This window comes from Ramularia collo-cygni (genome assembly GCF_900074925.1).
Source record: "Ramularia collo-cygni strain URUG2 genome assembly, contig: RCC_scaffold21, whole genome shotgun sequence".
NCBI classification, from domain to species: Eukaryota; Fungi; Ascomycota; class Dothideomycetes; order Mycosphaerellales; family Mycosphaerellaceae; genus Ramularia; species Ramularia collo-cygni.
In genome coordinates, this window is record NW_019716275.1 from 176,918 (window position 1) to 192,701 (window position 15,784).

Sequence of the window (15,784 nt, forward strand, 5' to 3'; positions counted from 1 at the left end):
TAGCAAGCTGAAGCCTGAAGCAGAATCCAGAACGTGTGTGCCTGCCGTCGATGTGAGCTAGACGCGCCCCCGTGTTTTCACCGCCACACTATCGGCCCCTTGGAAACGAGTTTTGGGCGTCATGCAGGTACGGTGTATGATAGGCTTTGCTTGGTTCGCTAACCGTTAGTTGTGATCGTCACGTTCCCATGAATTGTCAAGATTCCTGTTGCCCTCAGTAGCGGCGACATCCAAAACCACGCTCTTGCCCGCTCTCTTCGCAAACTTCTCTTTCGCTCCCACCCACCTTCAAACGTCCATCCTCCGCACATCAACGTCGCCGTCAACAGGAAACGTTCTCCAGCCCACGAACTATCATCACCAATCCACATTCCCATCCACTACCATGAAGGCCTCATTCACTCTCCTGGCCRCGGCCGCCGTTTTCGCCGCTGCACAGGACCTCGCCGCGCTCCCACAATGTGGACAGYTCTGCATCAAGTACGTGTCGTCGTTCCACCGTCGCGTCGTTGTACCGTCGCGTCTCTGCCCGCGCGCAATGCTAACATCTTCTCTAGCAACATGGTCGGCATTGCACGTGGATTCCCTGGCTGCGAGGCTGGTGAGGCTTCCTGCTTCTGCCAGAACGCGGACTTCGGCAACGGCATCCGTGACTGCTCTAACGAGGCTTGCGAGAACTCCTCCGACGCTGAGATGGCCATCTCCTACGGTGTGGCATACTGCGCAAGTAAGTACTACCCCGATGTGACGCGTTCGAGAATCTTTCATTAACGGACCCCATCAGCTGCTCTCAACGCCGCCTCTGGCTCCGGCTCTGCATCTGGCTCTGCCTCTGCTTCCTCCACCGGCAGCAGCTCCGGCGACAACGAGAGCTCCTCTGCCATCACCACCTCTGCGCTCACTGGCGTCGTCACCACTGATGGCTCCACCATCACCACTACCACCGGCTCTACCACCATCTACGGTGCTGGCGGCATTGGCGGCATGATCTCTTCTGCCACCGACTCTGCTGGAAACATGGTCTCCTCCGCCACCGAGTCTGCTGGAAGCATGATTACCATGGCCTCTTCTTCTGTCGAGAGCGTCATGTCCAGCGCCTCTGACGCTGCCTCGTCTGTCATGGAATCTGCCTCATCCGCTGTTGACTCCGCCTCTTCTGACGCCAGCAGCGCTGTCAGCTCTGCCACCGACACATCATCTGGTTCCGGTTCTTACATCACCGCTGCACCAATGCTCGCCATGGGTGCCCTCGCTGCTCTCGTTTTGTAAGCAATCGACTTGCAAACTCGACTTGAATCTACGCGACGGTCTTCCCTGGACTGAATTTGTCGCACTCACGATGAATATCTCGTCGTTGCGGCTTACGGACACAAAAAGTCGTCGCAACATGGCGGATGCTTTTTTGGGAACGAAGGGAAACGATGATACCACTGCTTGGGACGGAATAAAGAAGCGAGCGTTTGTTTATTCAATTTCACACTGTCGGTGGTGACGACAGACTAATGTATAGTTCTTCTATCAGTACAGTCAATGGAAGAATTTCCTCACCTCTGATCTCCCTCTCTTTCTCTACTTGCCGTCTTGACCAACTTGAAACGATCATGAGAATGAAATGCAAATATCAATGTGGACCCATGCGAGTCGCTGGGCTCTTGCCTTGTCTGAACAGCACTTCCTTCTCCAGCTCGAGGTCGCGCGGGGCGTCGCTATGCTCTCGGGATGACCGTACTTCGACCACACATCTCTCAAGCTTCAACGCAGACTCTTGGTACCGCGCATTCCAGCTTTGGAAAACAAATTTCTCCCAATGATTCGTTCTCCATTCCTAATCAAATCTTCTCAAACCCCCTCACTTACACCACGCTTGCACTACACCCTTTCAAGCCAGCACTCATCCGACCCCAATGAGGAACGATCTAGAATCGGGAAGCCATCCTTGGCTTGGTCGACCTGGTTGTTGGCTCTGAACTCATTACTAGGATTACAGCATTTATGCTTAGGACGTTCGTCATCAGCGCAGTTCTATGCTTCGATGTATAGCCATCACGCTTTCGCTGACGTTCCGACAATTTCAAGCTCGCTGCAATATGCATTAGTACTCCTTCCTTTGCGACAACCTAGGGTTGCGATGTAGCTATTCGCACGGAGTACTTGACGTGGACGCCTCTCTTCTCCGACAGAAATCCGAGACGGCAGCCGATCGACCCTCGAAGGTTGCTGCCGCGTAGAAGAGTTTGCGGGGAGCCTCATCCTCCGCAGTCCTCATGGCAGACGATCCCGGGCGATCGTGACTATGACGAGAGGCTGCGACTTCGCGTAAAGGATCAGCTGGAGCTTCACACCGCGAACTTCGAGCGAGTTTCGGACTAGAGTTATATCTACCGCTTATGACGCAGCCTTGCTATTGAGCAGGATACATAAGCAAGCTCGTGGTACTTGAGACAAGATACTCGAGAATCAGACGACCTCATCATGGGAAAACAGGAGCTCCACATCGGAATCGTTGGCGGTGGCATTGGCGGTGTGATGGCCGCCATCGCCATTGCCAGAGCCGGGGGCAATGTTACTGTACTCGAAGCAGCGACGCAACTCGGGGAGATCGGAGCAGGCATACAGATGGTGAGTCCCAGTCATGAAATGAGATGAGATGACTTGCTGACATCAGAAACTTCCAAGACACCGAATGTATCTCGTCTACTCATACGATATGGCATCGACAAAGCCATTGGAGATGATCTCGTCCAATTTAAGGAGCTCAACTTACGACGGCAAGACGGCACGAAGACGGGGTACACTTTGATCAACCGCGTCGAAGAGGCATTAGGATTCCCTTGGTGGCTGGTCCATCGCCATCACTTGCATGAAGGTCTTGTCAAGATCGCTCGCAGCAACGGGGTAAGATATTAAAAGACCAAAGGCATATATCGTCGTGCGAATTTGTCTTTCGAACTGCTCTGTACCTCTGTCCGCATCGAATGCTCTCGGAAATTGCTAACGATTCCGCAATTCGCTTTGTAGGTGAACCTGTTGATTGATAGCAGAGTGAGTCAAGATCAAGTATGAGAGGCATAGAGCTTATCTTTGAGGCCTCCATACACATTGGGACATTTGAGCTCTATGCTTACCTTTCACCCTTCGCTGTCTAGGTATCGGACTTCAAACAGCAAGCCAACGGTAAGGTGCTTGTCACGACGCATTCGGGAAAGTCGTACGTGTTTGATCTGGTTGTCGGCGCTGATGGAGTACAATCCATCACCCGAAAACAAATGCTTCCCAAGGTCAAGCCAAAGGCCCCGTCCGGGAACGCAGCCTATAGGGCCATAGTACCATACGATGAGATCAGGAAAGATCCCTTGACTAGAGAGCTGGTTGAAGATGGAAATGGCAACTTACTAAAGACAATGGAAGTCTGGATGTCGCCCGCTGGGTAAGTACTCTCGGGCGTCTCGTCTCGTCTCCAATCGCTGAGCCATTACAGATACATAATCACATACCCCATATCCAACGCCAAAGACTTCAACCTCGTACTTAGCCATTTTCGTGAATCRCTGGCCGACACTGTGAAAGAAGTCAGCGTGGAAGAGGTCCGCAATGAATACAAGGATTTCGACCCACGAATCCGCAGAATTATCGACAAGATCAAGCCTCCCATATCCCGCTGGCCGCTACTTTTGACGGGGCCGCTGGAATCTTGGTCTAATCCGGAGAAGAACATTGTTCTTATGGGTGATGCCGCACACTCCATGTTAGTATCAACGAGCGGACTTCCCGAGGACTCCTCGCATGCATCATTGATACTCATTCGTGGTTTAGGACAAATCACATGGCTCAAGGTGCAGCAACAAGTATGGAAGATGGCGCTTTCCTCGCACGCTGTATTGGAGCTGTCATCGATGGTCGTTTGAACATTGCAGACGCTGTTGGCGTGTATGAGAAAGGGCGGATGCCAAAGGCCAGCTATAAACAGCAAGTCTCCTATCTTAATGGATGGCTTTGGCATCTGCCAGATGGACCAGCTGCAGATGCAAGGGATAAAACGATGCGTCGCGAGCTGCAGGGTGAGGTCCCGATCAAGAGCGCGAACCTCTACGGCGACCCAGGTAAGCAATCACGGGTATCTCTTTGAGTGTATCTTACTTATATTGCAYTCAGGAACGGTCATTGAATGTTACGGATATGATGCAGAAGCTCATGCAGATGACGAGATTGCCACTTGGATAAACGGAGGCAAGCCCTTGAGGGATACTGCGACATCTGTGACCTGGAAAGAGGCGAACAAGATTGCTGACTGGTTTTTACCAACTGAGCACAAGTTCAAACTTAAGCTTTAGTATAGGTGACAAGAGAGWTCGATGTCCATTGCTTCGAGTTCAGTAAAGGCTTGTCTATGTTATTGTTCATCAAGCGATCAGGTTGCTGCGAGTGTGGCAGTGCAAATGGTGCTGCTCGCCTCCATTTCAAACTTTCCACACCTCAAACCCCCATCTTTATCTTCCCACCAACACAGCAAAACAACTCAGCCTCCATGAGGCCGCCTGCGCCCTCGCCTCCAAGACCCAACGAAAATAGCAGGAAGTAGCGCGTCACAATGCAGAAATGAAAGGCAACAACATGCTGCGGCAGAGCTCTGCCACCACCAACAGCAAGACCAGCATCCATCATCCATCATCTTCTCCAACATTTTTGTTGATATGGCAATCACGCTCAGGCGAGAGAGAGAGAGCACACATACTTGGAACGGAATAGAATAATCGAGGGCCCAGGCGTGCAGCGAGTGTGGAAAGTGGCTTGCAGCTGCGATAATAATCTCTGGTCCCCCTCCCAGACTCAGACCCCTCGTTGGGGGGGACACACCACTCGGAAAGGTGGAAGCTCCATCTCATTCCCACTTGTCGGCCCGACATGAACGCTTCATGCATTTGATGGAACAAAAGACACCTCTTGACCTCTTTTCACATATATTGAGCAAGCGAAGGCAAGCAATCTCATCAATCGTCCTGCATGATGGTGTGTGCATCACTTACCATGTGCCCTAAAATGTCCAGAACAAGGTACCTTAGAACTAACTTAAGGGCGGCAACTCTTGTCGGCCGCCAACGCCGAGCGAAAAAAAATGGCAGCATGATGCTCATTTGCTGCACGCTGGTTCACCGGTTTTGGACATGTGGCGCTCGTGCAGTACAGGCCATCCATGCAACTGCGCCAACGGCTCGTTCGTTCGTGAGGGAGGCAGCATGTGGGAGGCCCACCATTAAAAAACAGAGCTAATAACATGTAACGGATCGCTACACGGCAGCGAAAGATCTAACTTTTGTGGTTTTTCTTCTTCTCTGAATTTCTTACATACAAGCAATACCTACCTACCTACCTCGCCGCCCTCTCTTTCTTGATGAGAAGGTTGGTTTTCTGTGGGGCCCCCTGTAATGCACGATCCTTCCGCTGCGGCCTTCCTCGTCTGGGGCGTCTTTTCGAACGATTGCCTGCCTGCTGCTAAGTTACCTTACGGACTCATGACCGACTAGTCAGATCTATAAGAATCCTGTCTTGCCCGATTTGTACGCTGGTAGTTGCACAGGTCACGCTGGCACCCATCCATCCCATATCAAAATCCCCTTTTGAACTGCTGAAGAACCCAATCTCTGTCCTACCTACCTACCTGCTGGCTAGCTGGCCCTTTGTGGAAAACGCTCGAGAAGATGATGAACCGCGTCCAATCGTCCAAAAGCTTCCATTTCCATCACCATCATCCGCGGGAGGATGACCATGATGAGCGTCTTGTAAATACAACAACGGCGTCGTCAATCATGCAGCGCTACCTGCGGGAACAAGATCGGCCATTCTTTACCATGGCACACGACGACATTGTTGATGCCGCCACTACACATGTCTTTCTTGGAGATCTCTACGATGCCGCCGGTGGAGGAGGATACACTCCCAGCGACATGCAGGATAGCTACCATCACATCCCTCGTCGCCTGCCCTCACCAACGAGTAGCGGTCTCGAGTCCTCATCGGGTGTGAGCAGTAGTCTTGACGACCGACAGGAAACTCCATGGTCGTCGTCTCCAGAAGTGGAATCCATGCACCACCACCACCATATCTGGAGGCCTGCGGGTTTTGATGTCGCTGTCTTTGGGGATCATCGGTATACCGATCAAGAAGAATCGCTTTACGGACATTCCTGTGTCGCAATGAACGACGTTCAATATCACCATACCGATGCGCTGGCGCTCTTCGAGGATGACCATGTTACGGGGTATAGTCCCTACGGCTCTTCAGCGCAAGAGGGATATCAACCAATGCTGCGACTCTCGACCGAGCAGATGATTGAGACGGATCACAACATTCCGAGCGCGGAACAGTCGGAGTATGAGCAGGTTTATAAAGAAACATCCCCTCGATCCGCAGACACGCCTGTGGTTCGACGTCGACGCCCGCAGCCCTCTCGCGCAGCCACTTCTCCAAATCATCGAACGAGTAAAGTGACCAAGCGCGTCCAGCCAAGAAGACGATCCTTGAATCAGACAAACAACGGCAGAGCAGAAAATACGAGCGATCCACAGTCCACTCGTGCAAGCAACGGAGCCTTCCCCTGCCCTCTACAACCTTACGGCTGCACATCCACCTTTGGTTCAAAGAATGAATGGAAGCGGCATGTGACGAGCCAACACATGCGATTAGGCTTTTGGAGATGCGAGTGGTGTGCTGAGCGCAAGCCCAACGACTTCAATCGCAAAGATCTCTTCATACAGCATATCCGCCGAATGCATTCTCAGGAGCTTACCCCGGGGGATGGAGAGTCGAGGAGGCCGGGAAAGGACACCAAGGAAGAGCAGGCATCCAACGCGGTTTCGGACAGATGCTATCGCGTCGTTCGCACACCTCCCAATGACAGCCTTTGCCTGCYATGTGGCCTGCAATTCCAGGGGCCGAGTAGTTGGGATGAGAGAATGGAGCATATGGGTCGGCATCTCGAGGCTGCAAAGAAGGGTGGCGAGGTATCCATCAGTCCACAGAGTTGGCACCCGGACAGTGGTACCCACGAGTGGTTGATCAAGGAATCAATCATTGTGCCCAGTGGTAGAAGATGGGTTCTTGCGGATAAAATGTAGCTTGTCGTTTAACGAAGATAGCCCTACTCATGGCTGGTATGAATGATATGATGCCCACGMTCTTGACGCATGACTGCCGCAGAATCAATGAAGGCCATGACTGCAGTCATTATGCGMTAACAAGCAGGACAGACCCGAAGCCGTTTACGAGAAGACAGTGGTCGCTCCATGACGACGGCCTGCCAGAAGATCTGCCGACATGCTTGTATATCTTGCAGATTTCGGAGCCGGGCTGCAGCTCTGCGTGTGCGCCCTCGTACGTCTGCCCGCGGGTGCTAGACCAGCCAGGGTCCGTAAGTTGACGTGTGATCGGCGTTTCCGACCTGCATATGCAGGCCATCATTCGCATATGCAGCTTCCACCGTTTTCCAGTCACGTCTCCGAGCATGGCCAGACAAGACGGCAAAGTGGTGTACTGTACGTTGGCTAGACTCTTGTCGAAACCCCTGTTCTGGGCCTTGAAATCGCAGCGTGCCGATAAGCTCAAAATGAAGGATGCTGTGCAACGTATAGCGAATTTAGTAACAGCTGTCGCCTGTCTGCTGGGAATCGCAGAAGCTCGGTCTCCACCAACAGCCTTCGAGCAATTGGTCAGAGATTGTGCATTGATATTTCTTCCAACGTCAACCAATGTTGCTCCATCGGCTGTGATGTCTGCAGTCGCTCTGTCATTCAATCTCAACAATCAGCCTGCCCTCATTTGAAGCACTACCAAGCCTTGTGCATCAACCCATCTTAGCCCAAGCTTGCGGATCTTGCTATTGCTCGCAATAAATAGCAAAAGATAGATGTGTTTGGCAATCTCCCCCCAACAGTACACACGGACTGGGCTGAAGGAAGGCTTGATGGGCTCTCCTGCAGGTTGATCACATCGCTGGCTCGACTGAGAAGGCAGCGGGTCTTCCGACCCTCGTGAMCACCAAACGCCCCGTCCAGCTTTCCCCGTCCCCACTACCGTTTCTAACGTTTTCCAGAAGGAGCTTTGCAATTCTGGAGTCCAACTGGAGCACTGCACTTCCCAATGCCCACGTTCATGGACATCTAGACTTCGTTCAACCACAGTCGGCTGGAACGTCGCAGATAGCTCGGGATTTTGTGCCAGCTTGTGAAGAGTGGGTGTGACATGCGTAGTGAATGGCTCGATTGAGGTCACCGGTCCAGGGGGGTCGATCGACGTGGACAATTTTCGTGGGGAAGACTCGAATTTGGCAAGTAAGTCTTTCTCGGCCGGATCGCTCGTGGATGCGGCGTGAGGATCAGCAGGCGGCTGGATAACCACATGGCTAGATTCCTGCTCGACCATTTGCTGCCGTCTGCGTATGAGAGTCCCMGGACTTGAAACCAGCGAAGAATCCGCTCCACTCTCACCTTGTTTGGTGGGAGTAGGTCCTGGATCGCTAACAGACCGCTCTGATAAGCGTGGTCCCTGGATTCCATCGCTGATGTTATCGAGCGAGTAGGAGTTTGGTAGCTCCGAAGTCGTGTCGTTGCTAGTAGTTGCATCTTCAGTCGTCTGGGACTTCTCCTTGGATGTTGGCTGGTAGGWCTGTCGTTGATCAGACACATCCTGTTCAGTGCTGCGCACTGCACGATCTGCCTCGAATTCAAACCCTTCAATGCGAGTTCCTTCCTCAAGAGATCGAGGTCGAGAATTGGGACTTTCTGATACTCGGGTTGCTTTGTTCGGCGTCGGTGCCGTGGAACTGATAGGGAAGAAGTCACGAGATCGCCTCTTGGTCGATGTAGGATGTAGAGTCCTGGCTGAGGACGGCAACAACTGGCTTTCCAATAACGTATAGGCTAATTGAGTATCATCGATGAAAGTCAGCGAGTCAAGCCCGTCAGACGTGTCGTCCACGGGTGCATCGGCGTTGCTTTGCTGGCAGTCTTGCAATATTTCGCTGCCAGAACCAGAACGGCGGGGCGGCCAGACAACATGAGTGCGCAATACCGTCGTATTTTCGAGATTCAAGTATGCCGCAGCTTGCGCGACGCGTTGGTCGTCATCTTGGCGCGTGCTTGACGCGCCGGCGTGGACCAGCAGTCGTGCATTGTTCTCCATCTCTCTCCGGCATGTCTGCGTACATGGCTGGATCTTTCAGACAGTCGAGCAAAGTTATGTTGTCACGGCCTGCCACTCTAAACGATGCGCCGGATGTGGTCGTCGTCGTCGTAACATAAGGTAGGTGTGAAAGAAGGTGGAGTGTGAAGTGAATAACGAAGAGTGGAGCAGAGTAAGGTAGGGCAGGTGTGAATCTCACGTGGAAAGTCTAATTTCTCCGAAGGCGGCATTGTCAAGATCGTCTCATGCGAGCACGCGCATGGATACTACCATTCCATGATTCAGTGATGGATGTTAGTGAGATGCCCTGCGAGACCGAGTACATCGCCAATCAACGTGTAGCGAATGGCTCCGTTTGTAGTGGCGTGGGCGAGATTGCGACAATGGGCGGATCCTGTCCGGAGCTCCCGCTTCACTCAATAAACTGAACAAGGGTTTGGGACGAAAAAGTTGCAAACATTCACTGACCAACATCAAAACATGTCGCTGGAAGCGCTCCCRGTAGAGCTGCTTGACCTGATTTGTACTTTCTGTTCGTAAGGAAACCCATCGAGACTACCCGCGAATTGCATCTACTTATTCCCATCGTGAAGAGCTAACATTTCTTTCCTCTCCACCAGACTTCCTTCGATCAAATCTCTACGCCTGACGAGCCGCACCTTACGCAATGTCGCCAATGATCACCTGCTCCGCCCGGAGGTCGTAGCCTACTTTCATCGTCAAAGCTGCGAAAATGTACGGGCAATTGCTGGACATCCACAAATCGCTCGAGCGGTGCGTGCATTGTGTTTACAGGCAGACCGCTTAGAGGACTATCCCACCTATGAGGAATGGAACGAACGGCGTGAGCGGCAGGGGGACTTGGAACGCTACCGGCGCGACTTTGTGCTTGAGGGTCTCGAAAATCTAGTCCCGCTGTCAAGTGAGCAGTGGGCAGATGAGACGATACGGGAGGCGAGAAACAATGAAATATCACGTCTATTGGCAGAGTCGGAAAGGGCAAATGCCCGTGCTGATGCGGAAAGGCCAGCAATACCAGCCGCCGAGCTACGAGAGTGCTATGAATATTATTGTCGGTTGGTGGAGGACCAGGACATTCTTGCTGAAGGGGAGCCATCGACGATGCGTGAGTGCTACGCYGCGTTCTTCCGAGGCTGTCCCAACCTGGTGACTGTGGAGGTTACCATGGCTCACTGCCTGCGTCTAACAACGACACGCAAGAATGCCATATTTCAAAAGGGACTCGTCATACCGCATGGAGATCCATCTAGCGATGCTCAAGGACTGGACGCCGTGACCGGGCTAATCCAAGCTGCGTACGACGCTGATTTCAGCCCGATGGAGCTACGACTGGCTTCCGTGACCCACTATTTGACGACGGAAGAAGACTTAGTAGAGGAAGCGGCAGCTTTTCTTCGAAACGTCGAGGTCCTATCCTGGCAGCTGGCGACCCCTTTCTTGAACGATGATCTCGACGTTGATCCGGACGAATACGAAGCGATCATTGAGGATCTCGAAGGCGGCAACCTCGCAACTTTCCTCGCCGATGCGCCCCATCTCCGCTTCCTCGAATTGGAAATGCCCTGCAATGAGAGCGGTTGGTCCTGTCCTCGCTTACCCACCATAGTAGGCGCCAACCTCTGGCCAAACCTGACCAGCTTCATAATCAGCAAGATCGAAGCCAACCCGGACGATCTCAGCGACTTTCTTCTTCGCCACGATAAACTTCAGCTTCTCCAACTAGCACAGGTGAGATTGATGTCAGGAGACTGGAGATCGTGCTTCTCGATGTTCGCCGGAAAACTTCTGGATCTTGGAGTGGTCGAGCTGCGTGGTCGATTTGAAAACCCGGATGATTCACTGTTTTATTGGTTTGGGCATTTGGAGAGCCAAAGGGGTAATAATTATGAACGGAAAATCGCAAAGTATATTCTTGAGGGAGGGACAGCTTGTCCAGAGGTACCTGAGCATATTGAGGGTACGGATGATGAGTGGGAGAGTGATGATGATGCGAACGGCGATGAGCAGGCAGGAGACGGTGGCGGTGACGGTGATGAAGTAGCAGTGGTCGCTACATGTACGTGAAGCATTGCAGTATGTATTTGTAATGCATCCGGCGCTCCTCGATGTTCAGAGCTGCATCCCGTTCACTAGGCACGAATGGCGTGTTCTTGTCGCGAGGTCGCCTATGACTATGAGTATCGGTTCGTGTGGACTCGGATGGACATGCTCGAAATATTTCTACTGTCTTTGATAAGACCCACATTACAGTAGCGGAACGATGCTGTTCATAACCAAGTAAGAGCTTGCAGACCTCTTTAAACAAAATGTTTCCAACCCACCCTCCTAGCCGACACATTGCAGTGCACGCAGATAGATCGTGCGCGACATGACCGTCACCTGGGCACTACCCCAACCCTAACCCTARAAACCACATGCACGCAACATATCCCCCCAAGCCTTCATAATCATCACAGCAATCCTCGCAAGGAGAGACACAGAAATGTTCAACTGAGAACAGCACGGCCCTGGAAGAAGTGGATCATACTACTACAATGATGATCGCATCTATATCTAGATCTATTACGAACTTTTCATATATACCCGTGTAAGGTAAGGTAGTCATGAACACACACATTTTCTCACAGCCTCCTCATCTCAAGATTATCAGTCTGACTTCGCGAAAGGGCTCGATATCCCTCCGGAGCATTATGAGAAGGATTCTGCTCGCCCTGCGCTGCTCTCCAAGCAGCCGGACGAACAAAGCCATTTCTCGCGTCGACGATTCTATTATGTGAAGGCTCCTCGGGAATCTCAGCCATGCCGTTCTCCATCATGCCATCTGAATTCCCGGTCTGCGGGCGATGGCGGCTGAAGAAGCGATTGTGGTGAGTTGTGGTTGAGGTTGACCGACGGGCGAGGTTTCCCGGGCCGAAAGAGGAAGTGTCGTCGCGTCCGGAAGAGCGTGCGGTGTCTGCGCTGAGACGTGCTCGCTCCGAGGAATTGCGGGACCTCTCGCRAGAGGCCTCGATAATGTCCATTTGGAAGCGTGTGGTGTTTCTGTCTTCGTAGACGTCGCCGGACATGTCGCCTGAAGCGATGTCTTGCATGCCCAAGGAGAAGTCGACCCGCTTTGTCATTTGTGCCATGGATTCCTGCCTTGATCGACTGCCTCTTAGAATTGAGCCATGGTGTGCCGGGCCCTGCGAACCATTCGAGTCTTCCTGCCCGGGTATCGGGGCGACGAATGGTGCATCGCGCGAGACATCTCCCTCGGGTTGCGTGCCAAGGGGGTTGTTGGGATCGCCCGTGTGACCAGCGCCCGGGTTTCCGACATGCGGAACGTTGGCCAGATACATGGGGAATGACTCCCTCATACCGGGCAGACGCATGTATGGTCCTTCGATGCCGATTTCCTGGATGATAACCATCATGGCACAGAAGAACTTGTTGCGCCTTGCCAGACGAAGACCTTCATTCTGCCAGTTGCTTTTGTAGAAGAAGACCACGTTCAGGTTCAGCGAGTGGACTTCGACAATCTCACGCAGCTCCGTCAGGATGTTGTTCTGATATTCGCGCTTTTCAGACCTGACGAATTCGAGGAGTCTGTTCCTCAGTCCTTCCAGTTGCTCGAGAGTGGTTCCGAATTTGATGTTGATGGTGACAGCTTCAGCGAGTCCACCGCTGCGACGCTGGTTGAGGATGAAAAGAGTGTTGAGATAGCTGTTTGGGGCCTGAACAATGTGACCCTCCATCTTCTTGAACTCCGTGTAGAGAAGAGCAATCTCCTTTACGAAGTAGTCATCTCCTCTCATGAGCGCGCCAGTGTTACCGTAGATACCGACACGATCGCCAACATCAAAGGGATGCTTGACGAAGACAAAGATTACCGACTGTAAGAACTCCTGCGCGGTAGCGCTGAAAAGCCAGGAAAGAGCCAGTACAGCAGAGCCAGCAGAGGTCAAAACACCAGCAGCGGATGTCGAAATGAGAGAGATCAAGACCAGAATGACAATGACAGCAACAATGAACATGAAGACAGAGTCCAGCTTGCTGACGACGGAGTCCAGATCTTTCAGCGAAGCAGTGATCGACTTTCGCTCCCGTCCAATCTCAACACAAACAGCCTCCAGTTCCTCCATGGAAATGTCGCCGTTCATGTCCTTGTCGAACATGCTGAATGCGGCGTCCGCCTCCTCGTCGTTCTCGAATGCGGACCGTAGATCGTCGGAGACCACAGTCGCCGTCTCTTCTCTCGCAAAAGTACGATAGAGGCGGCGGGCGAGGACTTGAGCACCGCCTGTGGTGTGGAGAAGTGTAAGTACCACCTGAGTTGGGTGTGTAGACTTGACGGCCTGCCTTCCAGTAAAATCGCCTGCAACTTTACCGGCCACATCTCCGAACTTGCCCAACGCCTTCTTCCCGGTCTTTGCAGCCTCTGCAAAAGCTTGCCCGGGCGTTCTCGCGCCTGATCCTGGCAACTGCCCTTCTCGCATCTCAAATTCGGAATCCTCCATTTCGATCTTGGCCTTGGAATATGCATACAGCTTGGTAAGAGAGCCGATCTGGAACTTGTTGATTTCGATCCTGTCGGCATATGTACGCAGATGGAAGCTGATGGCAATGAGCTGGATGAGGATCTTCTCGAAGAAGTTCAGGCATGCTCCGACGAAGAAGGAGACCAAAACTTTGTTCATCGTGCCCATCCAAGGGGCAGCGTCACCCTTGTCTCGGCCACGCTGATGGTTGGTCATGGTAGGCAAGAAAGAAACCTCGATCGCTAGCCACCAGATGAAAATCGTGCACGGGACCTCGAGCTGCTTGCCCATATCTCGCCACTTCTTCGAGTTGTTGGTAAATAGTGTCGACATGACTCCGATCGGGGCTGGAAGGCATTTGGAGATGATCCGACCACACCATAGAGTCAACCACACTATCTGCAACCAAGTCATGAACCACTGAAGTTCAACACCACCGACGGTTGCATCAGTAAAGACCAAGGCCCCGAGCAGCAGTGGAATTAACAGAATGAGAGTTACGGGGACAATGTACGTAAAGTACCTGGACGAAAAATGGGCAAGTCAGCAAAGCTGTTCAACAGAGCGGGAGTGGGAAGAAGACAGGAAACATGCTGTGTGCTTCTTTCTTATCCGTACCGTATAAGCCAATTCGATCTGTGTATGCGTTTGACGAATTTGGCAAAACTGCTCGAAGGATTTTCCACGGGCTTGTAGACCTGCGTTTTCTCGTGCACAGGATTGGTCGCCTCGTCAAACTCGTCAACATGGTCCGCTCTCTTTCGGGACTTTGATCGCGATGTATCGCCGCCCGCACTCTTTGTCCGGGATAGTTCATCGTCCATAGAGATTTGTCGCTCAATCTTGAGAAGCTGTAGGTCGTCATTCAGCCTACTGGCTTGCTCTCGAGTCTGTGTCCCGGGCGAGACGATTGATCGAAGCGGATCTGCATGATCGTATTCCGTTTGAATGGTGTGTTGACTCTCAGCCCGTCCTACTCCGAATGCTRGAAACTTCTCGCGCTCGTTCGAGTATCGACGTTGGTCCTCTTCGGCCTCATCGACCGCTGTTGCGGATTTGGTGGAACCATCGTTGCTGTTACCCCGCTGGGTGTTGTTGACGTTGTATGTGGGTAAAGAGGGTCGATCGATGCTGGAGCGAGTTTGCTGCTCTGCTGTGGGATTGCTCATGTTGTACGATGGCTGTACGTAGGTCGGCTCTGGCCGCTCGTCTGCAGGAGTCGTCATGGCTGTCAATCAGGCCCGGCCTGATGAATGATAACGAATGTGATGATAGCCAGCAGTCATGTATATAAAGGCCAGCAGTATGAAGACCAAAGAACAATGGCTTGTGTCGCGTGGGGGAGACCAAAACCACGTAAGGCTGTGTGACGTCGGCGTGGGTCTGGTACCTTTTTTATTTTGAGACCCAATAGTTCTACTAGCGCCGTGGACGAAGTGTAGAGATGGTGTCCTAGTGATGGATAATGTAATGTGCAAGAAGTGAATCAGAGAGTCGTCGGATTAATGATAATTAATCGTTAGCGAATGGTGGAAATCATGCCCCATTTTCCATGAACGCGGCGTCGGGGCGCACAAGGATTGTTGGGGTGCTTCTTTCTCCAATGGAAGCTGTGGATGGACCAAAATCGGACCTGAGCGAATCACACAGATCGGTTGAGTCTCGGGGACGTCGATAAGGCCACGCCAAGCCATCGCTACGCGTTCAATCTGCAGGAGATCGCGCCTCGAGGCTCGGAGGGCTTTTGCGATGTTTCGTGTGAGGAAGCGGAAAATACTTTGGTGGTACGCACACATTGTCTGCCCCCAAAGAATCGGTCATTCAGGGTAGGAGCCCGATGTGACCGAAAGACCCTGATTTCTAGACATGATTGTCACCGTCTCTGAACCGTCTCCGAAGCTGTAATAGGCAAGAAGAAGCTTTGTCGAGGCGCTTATGACGGCAGAGGAGAGCAGAAGAGGTGGATGTTCATCACTCCGGAAGACCGTATTTGTGAAACGCACTTCCCCTTGCGCTACCAACGCGCTCTCAAACCTCCCCGAACTTCACATGGACGAATAATCTGCGCCGGG

General features: G+C 52.4%; 6 protein-coding genes; 4 read left to right on the forward strand and 2 right to left on the reverse strand.

Moving 5' to 3' along the window:
- Positions 1-385: 385 nt before the first annotated feature.
- On the forward strand, positions 386-1,269 carry RCC_10155 (uncharacterized protein; the record flags this gene model as incomplete). XM_023775386.1 has 3 exons in its annotated part: positions 386-480; positions 558-727; positions 785-1,269. The coding sequence occupies 3 exons, from the start codon at positions 386-388 to the stop codon at positions 1,267-1,269; spliced, it is 750 nt and encodes a 249-aa protein (XP_023631154.1).
- Positions 1,270-2,472: 1,203 nt separating this feature from the next.
- On the forward strand, positions 2,473-4,331 carry RCC_10156 (related to salicylate hydroxylase; the record flags this gene model as incomplete). XM_023775387.1 has 7 exons in its annotated part: positions 2,473-2,619; positions 2,677-2,895; positions 3,019-3,042; positions 3,147-3,427; positions 3,479-3,745; positions 3,814-4,100; positions 4,153-4,331. 7 exons carry the CDS (start codon positions 2,473-2,475, stop codon positions 4,329-4,331), a joined length of 1,404 nt encoding a protein of 467 aa, XP_023631155.1.
- Positions 4,332-5,846: 1,515 nt separating this feature from the next.
- RCC_10157 (uncharacterized protein) lies at positions 5,847-7,112 on the forward strand (the record flags this gene model as incomplete). Its single annotated transcript, XM_023775388.1, has 1 exon — positions 5,847-7,112. The coding sequence occupies one exon, from the start codon at positions 5,847-5,849 to the stop codon at positions 7,110-7,112; it is 1,266 nt and encodes a 421-aa protein (XP_023631156.1).
- Positions 7,113-7,797: 685 nt separating this feature from the next.
- Positions 7,798-9,174, reverse strand: RCC_10158 (uncharacterized protein; the record flags this gene model as incomplete). Its single annotated transcript, XM_023775389.1, has 1 exon — positions 7,798-9,174. The coding sequence occupies one exon, from the start codon at positions 9,172-9,174 to the stop codon at positions 7,798-7,800; it is 1,377 nt and encodes a 458-aa protein (XP_023631157.1).
- A 480-nt stretch (positions 9,175-9,654) lies between these two features.
- On the forward strand, positions 9,655-11,259 carry RCC_10159 (uncharacterized protein; the record flags this gene model as incomplete). XM_023775390.1 has 2 exons in its annotated part: positions 9,655-9,710; positions 9,795-11,259. 2 exons carry the CDS (start codon positions 9,655-9,657, stop codon positions 11,257-11,259), a joined length of 1,521 nt encoding a protein of 506 aa, XP_023631158.1.
- Positions 11,260-11,816: 557 nt separating this feature from the next.
- RCC_10160 (related to Mechanosensitive ion channel family) lies at positions 11,817-14,881 on the reverse strand (the record flags this gene model as incomplete). XM_023775391.1 has 2 exons in its annotated part: positions 11,817-14,235; positions 14,331-14,881. The coding sequence occupies 2 exons, from the start codon at positions 14,879-14,881 to the stop codon at positions 11,817-11,819; spliced, it is 2,970 nt and encodes a 989-aa protein (XP_023631159.1).
- Positions 14,882-15,784: the final 903 nt, after the last annotated feature.